The sequence below is a fragment of the Leucoraja erinacea genome, chromosome 2, assembly GCF_028641065.1.
Source record: "Leucoraja erinacea ecotype New England chromosome 2, Leri_hhj_1, whole genome shotgun sequence".
Taxonomy (NCBI): Eukaryota; Metazoa; Chordata; class Chondrichthyes; order Rajiformes; family Rajidae; genus Leucoraja; species Leucoraja erinaceus.
Window position 1 is genome coordinate 100422730 of NC_073378.1, and position 9708 is coordinate 100432437.

Below are 9708 nucleotides of genomic sequence, written 5' to 3' on the forward strand. Positions count from 1 at the left end.
AGGTAACTCCAGGTTTCAATTTAATTAAAGTATAAATATGTAGCAGTCTAATCTATTTTTAACTAAATGTTTTATTAAATTATTTAGATCTGCTTAAAAATAATGAAATGTGCCTTTGACCAGCTAGTTATTGAACCCTGTCACATTCGTCCTGGATCAGGATCACGGTTTCTGCTGCCTGTGGCCTGATCACCACTTACAGAAAGTCTTCAGAGCAGAACCTTTTTATGCCAAGGAATCCGGTGGGACGCATGAGGCCAGAGGGTCTGCAGTGAAGGGTTGTTGGGGTGGAAGAAGGTAAACACGAGGGATGCAGTAGGCTGAGTATAACCCAACCCATTTAACTGCAAATAACTCAACAGGTCAGACAGCATATCTGGAGCACCAGGACAGGCACCATTTCCTGTCTTTTCCGAACATTAACTGTCCATGTTCTTCAGAGATGCTTCCTCATCTGCTGAACTAATCCTGTAGATTGTATCTTTTTTGCAATACCTTGTGTCTCCATTAAATTCAAAGCTTGATGGGCATGATTTTCGGATGTGGGTAGTGTGGATTTTATTATCACACAGTGGATATTTCAGCAAGTCTTTCCTGTGGCACTTTAACGCAGTTACCTCAGTTTATAGTTATTCCTGGCTTAGTTGTAGAATATGAGGCAACTGGTTTGCGTGGACCAACTGGCTGATTCAAACACTGAATATTTAAAAGGCTAAACCAAAGATCAAAATTAGCAGGATTTTGTAGAATCTAGACAAAGAATCTAGAATCTAGATCAATAAACAAAGCTTTGAAGAGACTCCTTCCTCTCTCCCACTATTGTGGCAATGAGGACTCTGCGGTTGTTACAAAGAAGCTGTGACCAAAGAAACCAGTAGATGGCGCATTCTAACCTGCACAGTGGGTTTGTGTGACAGCTGCAAGTGTGTATCCGGGGTCTGTAGTGGCGGTGAATGGGTAAAAGAAGGTTTGCGGCAGTGGCAAGTTCGTGTTGGGGTCTACGGTGTGTGTATTGGGGGGTCTAGTGTGTTGGGCAGTGGTTAATGATGCAGAGCGTTGGCAACTGCCCTGCTGATCATCACTGGTTCAATGGTGCTTTATTGTAGAGACATAGACTCTCGAGCCAGGGCCCGCTGGTGAAAAGCAACATGTTTGAGACTGGGCAGAATATCCGTGCAGTTGTGGTGGATCATCTGTATCTCCATTTGATACAAGGTGGTTTTATGTAAAACGACAGTCAGAATATCTTCCTCCAAAAGATAACATACCTAACTGAAACACAACTCGTGGCAATCAAATGAGTTCATGGACAATTTAGCTATAGCTGTGCAAACTCTAAATGCAACCACTGTCATGTGTGAAGCTCGCTGCAATGTGTTGAATGGGTCTTTCCTGACCAGATTACATACCTGCACTGGAAATTAGACTCAAATTTACCCAATTCTCCCTCAAGCACATCATCTTACGACATCTTTCATATATTCCAAACCCACTGCCCACCATCCACCACCAAGATCACAGCCTTCATCCCACTACATCCACTGAATGGACATGAGACACTCAACATTTAACATTCTTAAATCCCTGCTACTGACCATCGCTCTCAATAAGCTCACCATTCCTCATCTCCATCAGCAAGCTTCTCGACATAGCTCCCCAACCTAACTGGCTTGGTTTCTCCTGTACACTTTTAAGTGGTAGTATATAAAAGAAAGTTAGTAACTCATGTAAGACCACTTCAAAACAGGTCTCGGGCTGTTGAGCACCTTCACTTTAACCTGGCCAAAGAATTTCTGGTCCCATTATTTTCCTTTTTATTGACACATTTGTAGGGTAGGAGTTAATATACTTGTATTGAATATTGCTTCTGAAACTTGGTTTTATGGACTTCAATGCTGCACTTAATTATTTTAAATTATGTCTTTCTTTTAAAATGTAGATAATGGTGAAAGATGTCCCTGCTGCCTACTGCTATTCATTTACCGATCCACACCTGATCACTCTTGATGGCAGGTAACTTCATTCACTTCCATTATATTATTTGATTGTGATGCCCTTCTGTTTGTTTTGCCTAGTCTACCAATCGCCAGATGGCATGTGGTTGATCTTATTTGAGAATGGGTGTAGATCCCTGTAGCTTTATGTTGGTGTACTCGTTAGTTAGGTACAGTGTAGGGGATGCTATCACCCAAGTAGATGGATTTGCTTCAAGTTAGGGTAAAAATATAAAATAGGAATATACGGCACATCTAACTTGCTGCTTCCTTCATTTGTTGGAGGGACGAGTAACAAATCCATTCATTGGAGATGATTTGAAATGATGTGAAAAATTATTTTATTAATAGTCACAGTGACAGCAGTTGAAAGGTGAACATTGTGTAAAGCAGAAGTGTGGACAATTACTACAGCAAGTTTATTTTATTCCCACTCCACAGTGATCTGCCCATTTCTCCCATCAGGAACCAATATCAATCTTGCCATGTTATGAATAGAACACCCTGCATTTAAATGGGAAATTATCTACCTTTCATGGCAATCATATGGGAAGCCCATTTCCCCATAGAATTTTCTTGACTCTAATGCCAACGTACAATTCCCAATCATACCTCCATCTCCTCATGGTAATATTGGGCTCTAGTTTTATTTACCCTTTTCTCTCCCTCGTGATATTCCCAATAAACGAGCTAACAGCATAGTCCTGTGAAAAACAGTAGGAAGAAAGCTGCATCCTAGGATTTAGTGATGCAGTTTTGAATGCTGAAATATCATAGGACTTCCAAGTTATACAAATACAAGCCTCAATCTTTAAGTTAAGATTTTTTGGTTGTACTTATTGTAGCTGTATTTCTGTAAGTACGGAGGTTACTCCGTTAGATTATTGTTTACTTTTTTTTTGTTGTTTAGCTTTCCTGTCTGCAATTCTTTTGGAGGTGCTAATATCTCGTGTAGGAAAAATAGATTGCAGGAAAGTGTACCAACCTCCCTTCCATTGACTTCACCTGCCTCGGCAAGGGCACCAGCATAATCAGGGATGTGTCTCCCCCTTCTCCCTACTCCTATCAGGCAAGAGGTACAGAAGTGTGAAAACGCACACCTCCAGATTCAGGGGCCATTTCTTCCCAGCTGTTATCAGGCAACTGAACCATCCTAACAACAAATAGAGAACAATCCTGAGCTACTATCTTCCTCATTGAAGACCCTCAGACTATCTTTCATTGGACTTTACTGGGCTTTATCTTGCATTAAACATTATTCCCTTTATCATGTATCTGTACACTGTGGACGGCTCGATTGTAATCATGTACAGTCTTTCTGCTGACTGAATAGCATGCAATAAAAAGCTGTTCACTGTACACGTGACAATAAACAAAACAAAATTTTAAATTTATGTCATTGATTTTATTTTTCTGGAATATTTGTTCTTTTTTTCTAAATGTAAATTTGTTATCAAGTCTGTTATCATTTTACTTAGTAGAAGCCTTAAAATCTTTTTATGAAATGAAATCTGAGTTAACAAAATGTGCTGCAAACCAACATGTTTTATGTTAACATTGTATAATATCCCTTATGGGGCTGTCCCAATTAGGCAATTTTTTTTAGGCAACTGCCGGCGACTGTCGTAGATGTTTGCCGGTGGTCGCTGGGAGTAGTCTCCTCAGTCGCGCAAAAAGTCGTAGCATTTTTCTGGTCATCACTAAATTTTCAACATGTCGGCGACAGTGGATTTGACGCCAATGAGAGTAGCTTGACTTATCCTGACGCATGTGCTGTCGTAGGTTGTCGCCAGGATGACGTAGGTTGTTGCTGGTTTTAACCATATAACCATATAACAATTACAGCACGGAAACAGGCCATCTCGGCCCTACAAGTCCGTGCCAAACAACTTTTTTTTCCTTAGTCCCACCTGCCTGCACTCATACCATAACCCCCCATTCCCTTCTCATCCATATGCCTATCCAATTTATTTTTAAATGATACCAACGAACCTGCCTCCACCACTTCCACTGGAAGCTCATTCCACACCGCTACCACTCTCTGAGTAAAGAAGTTCCCCCTCATATTACCCCTAAACTTCTGTCCCTTAATTCTGAAGTCATGTCCTCTTGTTTGAATCTTCCCTATTGTACACCATACTCCAGATTTGGTCTCACCAATGCCTTGCACAATTTTAACATTACATCCCAGCTTCTATACTCAATGCTCTGATTTATAAAGGCTAGCATACCAAAAGCTTTCTTTACCACCCTATCTCTATGAGATTCCACCTTCAAGGAACTATGCACGGTTATACCCAGATCCCTCTGTTCAACTGTATTCTTCAATTCCCTACCATTTACCATGTACGTCCTATTTTGATTTGTCCTGCCAAGGTGTAGCACCTCACATTTATCAGCATTAAACTCCATCTGCCATCTTCCACCCATTTTTCCAAATGGCCTAAATCACCAGGCGTTTTTCAGCGACCTGCTAAGTCTACGACAGTCGCCGGCAGTTGCCTAAAAAACGCCAAGTGGGTCAGGCCCATAACGCTTAACTAGATCCAGCAGAAACCGAATAACAGTAATAATTTGCAGTCATATATTTTTCTCATTCTTAAATTATTCAAATGTCATTTCTGGTCATAGAATTGTAATTTGTTTATTCCCTAGGCGTTATGATAACTACAAGACTGGGACGTTCATGCTCTACAAGAGCATCACTCGAGACTTTGAAGTTCACGTCCGTCAATGGGACTGTGGGAGCTCTCATTATCCGGCTTCTTGTAACTGTGGATTTGTGGCTAAAGAAGGTGGAGACATCATTGCTTTTGATATGTGTAATGGGCAGCTACATGAAACGAAACCACACTTATCAGTGAAAAGTCAAGAAATTAAGGGTAACAACATTAAAATAACTGAATCTTACCAAGGAAAGAAAGTAACAGTAAGTATCAGGGTTTCAACTTTGATTTACAGTTGCATTGTTTTCTGTTCAACTTTGGTAACTTTAACAATTTTATATTTTGTGGAGGTTGTTAAATCGGTTAATTTGTGTGGCTGTTCAAATTGATATGCATAATTTGAAAGAATTAATTCATTAATTCAATCTGTATTTGGAATTTAAATGTTATACTTATTATCTTATAAAAGATAAATTGGATTATGCCAAAACATCTAAGGGTAACAAGTTATTAAATAAGAACAAATAAGTCTCATCTTTTGCAGATCTGATATCAGATCTACTTCTCAATAAATATATTAAATCGTTCAGCGTAGAAATAAACCCTTTACCCCACCGCGTTCACCAAGTAACAGCTATACAAATCCCACTTATTCTCACCTTAAGCCTCTGCACTCTGCTTTTAGACATATCTGCCATTAAGAAAAGTCACTTAGCATGTAATCTGTCAATTACTCATAATGTTGTACACTTCTATCAGATCACCCCTCAGTCTCCTTTGTCCATAGAAAACAAACCCACCTATTCCATCTCTTCTCATAGCTGAAACATTCCATCCCAGACAACATTGGTGAATTTCCTCTGCATGAATATAATGTGTGGTACTTTGTTTTCATTTTACACCTTTATTCTGCTGTGAATACTCAGGTAATTCAGTTCGACTAAGAGTAGCAATCTTAAAATGGTTGAAAGCTACAGTTCTGATCCAGCTTTGGTCCAGTAGGTTTCTTTCCATTCAGTTCCATCATTTCCATCGATGCATAAGCCTTCAATGCAAAACATTGATACAAACATAACACACGCCAAAGTGATCAACACGTTGAGCTCAGTGCGCTAACTTTAGACCATTTGCTATCATATTAAGCACAGTACTGATGAATTTACTGATATTTTGCAGTGATTCTATTGAGTGGAAACTACAACTCCAACAAGTAACCTTGAATTTCAGTCTCTCGTTAATTTTAATTTTAACTGATGTTGTTCAGTTAAACTTGTGGTTAAACGGACCGAATGCAAAGATTTTCTAGTTGGTTGTTTGCACATACATTGCCAAAATACTGATTAAAGTTTATTTCTGGTAAATACATCATCCATTTATGAATATTCAGTTCTGGTGAAAGAATACCAGGTTTCCTGTTTCTGGAATTGCTGCCAAAACATAACAGCTTTTGGCTAGTTTTACTTATGATTACTTTTACTCATTTTCAAATCAATTCCAATAGTATAAAAAACAGCATGATGAAGATAGTTATAAATATAGATCATGCATTAAACTCGTGTATCATTAATAGAACAATGGTTTAAAAACATCTACAAGTAAAAACAAATCTACATGTTAGAAAATAAACTCACCAATGTTTGGTTTTCAATGTGAAGACTGTAATGTGACCATAATGCAAAGGAGTGTGGATGATGTTGTGAAGCTGTTGTCAAATCCCATGTAAGTTATTTGAGTGAACTTGTGTTGTGTCTTCGCAAACACCTGTCCACTGGGATAACTTACATGGGATGAGATTTCATTATACATGAAAGTTCTTTATATCAGGTCAGGTCGGGGGGGAGTTTGCCCCGCCACGGGTACCATGTAATCCCATGCTACCTGCTCCATGGTCGGATAGTCGGCGACTAAACCTTCTCCAGTACCTGTTTTGCCAGGTGAGGAAGGGAACGTGGACCCCCAGCAGACCAAAAACACGACCTGCCAAAGGGCGAATGAGCTTCTAGCGAGCCAATGGCCATCCACACTTCAGTAGAAGTTGCAATCACTGTCGTACATAGCATTGTAAGGAATGATGATAAAGCACACACACCAAAATCCTGTACTTCCAGCGGCGAAAGTCCTCAGGAACTGGAGGACTGGGATGTGTGGTGCGTCCGTCACCATTCCCGTTGGAAACCAGCACCACTGTGTCGTTAATGTTTTCAACGATGATGATGATATACATGATTAATTTTCAGCAAATGCATTGGAGTCAAGAGATGCATTCCTATCATGGATGTTATCTGACGCCTAAATTAGATCGAACCTTGACATGCTGGGGCATTACTATGTGCCCTTACTGATCACATGGATTGGAGTGTAAGCGGATGGGCACAGCATCATTGAGGCCCGTTGAACACTTTTTAAACCAATATCTTAACGTCTAGGTTACTGCTGGCTGGAGAGGCAGCAGGAAGTATACCACGGCTCAATTGTTGCAAATTGCACAGATTCAGTTTTATCATATCAACCTGCAGTTAAACTCCCTGAGCTCAACCATGTAGGGATTCTGCCCTCCATATATATCGGGGAAATTATTAATACTTTCAGTGTGAGCTTTCTGTTGTTCTGCTCATCAATCATACACCTGTATCCTGTATGATCTTTGGAAGACATTGTGTTTAATAATAAATTGAGTCCAAATTATCATACTTTACATAGAGGATGAGGTGCTGCAGGGAGCTCTTCGAGAAACCAACTGAATTGGCCATCCTGTAAGAGAGCATATGTCAGCAGTGCAGCAAAGTACTGACTTGGCAGCTTTCTCTGAGTCTGTTCCAGGAATTAGAGTAATAGTTATACAGAAACAAGCCCTGCGGTCCAACTACTCCATGCTGACCAAGACAATTCATCAAAATTAATCCCACTTGCCAGTGCGTGGCCCTTATCCAAACCTTACCAATCCATGTACCTGTCCAAATGTCTTTTTAATGTTGTTATTGCACCTGCCTCAACTACTATTTCTGGCAGCTTGTTCCATATACCTGCCAGCTTCTGTGTGTAAACATGTTCGGATCTCGGATCTTGTCTGTGGAGAGCTTGCGTGTTTTTCCTGGATAGGTTTCCTCTCGGTGCTCTAATTTTTCTTTCCCATATCCCAGGTTTGTAGGTCAATAAACCTTTGTAAATTGCCACGAGTGTGTAGGGACTGGATATAAAAATTAGATCTTAGATCCAGTGTGATTGGGTGATCGTTGGTTGGCGTGGGCCAAAGGACCTAATTGCATGCTGTGTCTCTGAGCTAAGCTAAGCTAAATATTTCCCCTCTCACCTCAAACCTATACCCTGTAGTTCTTGATTACCTTACCCTGGGGAAAAATACCCTATTTATTCCCTAATGATTTTACATATTTCCCTAAGATCAATCGTTGCTCCAAGAAATAATATTTTCGCCTGTCCAACCTCTCCATATAGCTCAGGCTCTAGTCCTGGCAACATCCTTGTAAATCTTCTCGGCACCATTTCCATCCTAATGAGATCTTTCCAATATCTTAACACAATGTCCCATCTTCTATTCTCTGTTCCCTGACTGATGAAAGCCAGCATGCCAAAAAGCCGCCTTCACCACTCTGTTCACCTCTGATGCCATTTTCAGGGAACTTTGTGTTTGCACTCTGCTCTCCACCAATCCTCAGCTCTCGACCGCTTATTGTGAAGTTCCTGCCCTGATCTGACTACCCAAAATGTACCACTTCGTACATATCTGAATTAAACTCTAATGTGGAACTGTATCAAAGGCCTTGCTGGTCCATATAGACAATATCTATGGCCATGCCCAATCTTCTTGGTTACTTCTTTTTTTTTTAAAAACTCAATCAAATTTGTGGGACATGACTATGCCTAATTGGTGAATTTGTTTTTTGAAAGCCATGTTTCAGCCATAAAGATTGCTGCAGCCTTATCAGTAACCATTATCGTAATAAAAGGAAGGCTCATTCCTGGATGATGCAGCCTACTTTTGCCACTTTTGCCTTTGCTGTATTTATCTATTGGGCAAATTCTCCCTGCTCCCTTATTGTCAAAAGATAAATGGAATCATATTTTTTCATATTTGTGGGATTCCCCAGGTTGATGCGTGCACCTATGTTGCACGCACTCACTGCTAAAATTTTACTTCGGTGTCCCAGTCCCCATCCTGATCAAACAACTCATCGGAAATGGTGGTCATTAGCCTCAGTTCATTTTAGATTGTGGGAAAGCAAAATTGTGGATCTTGTCTCCATGTAATATAAACCCATAATCTAAGGTCTAACATGATCTTGGAATGAGGAACTATTATCAGTTTTGTTCCCATGATTTCCCCAGTGTTTTCAAATGTAATAAATGATTCATATGAAGCATTGTTTGGTGACAAACCAATCCCAAACAGAAACACATAATCTGTATTGGCACTCTGAGTTCTCATCAATTCCCTGACGCATTGTAATGTTACTATGTTTTGGTAATTGGGATTGAAATATATCATTTCTGTTTACAACATCATTGGAAAATATGTTTTAGTGTTGGATTTAATTGGATTTGCATGGAAATAAACAAGTATATTAAACAAATGAATAAACATTGGCTTATTCTACAATTATGTCTGTTCATATAGATCACATTTTCTACTGGAACATTCATCCGGGCTGATGTGGGTGAATGGGGAATGAGTTTAACACTCAGAGCACCTGGCATTGATTTCCAAAGTACCAGAGGTCTTTGTGGGACTTTTGATGGTGATAAGAGTAATGATTTTCAAAATTCAAACGGACCCTTTGTTGAAGAAGAGATTGACAATCTTGATGTTTTCATTGAAAGTTGGAGGTATGTTTAACATTCAATTTGCAGCTTAAAATGAGGGATAAGTTTTCATTGACATCCGAGATTGCTAATTTGATAGAGCGTATTCACCCTCTGCCTGCAAGCCTAAATGATTTCCTTTCCAATCATTTTAATGGAATACATTTACAAAGAACTCCTCTCTAGGAATTACATTGGTCCTTGTCAAAATATATATTTGGGAAAAAAAG

At 39.6% G+C, this 9708-nt stretch overlaps 1 protein-coding gene across 1 annotated transcript in view; it reads left to right on the top strand.

Moving 5' to 3' along the window:
• The window catches only part of LOC129713110 (von Willebrand factor D and EGF domain-containing protein-like), a 161104-nt gene that overhangs the window by 89031 nt on the left and 62365 nt on the right, over positions 1-9708 (top strand). Inside the window, 3 exon segments of the mRNA XM_055661963.1 lie at positions 1940-2013; positions 4650-4923; positions 9294-9502. Of these exon segments, the coding sequence (XP_055517938.1) occupies positions 1940-2013; positions 4650-4923; positions 9294-9502 (557 nt within the window).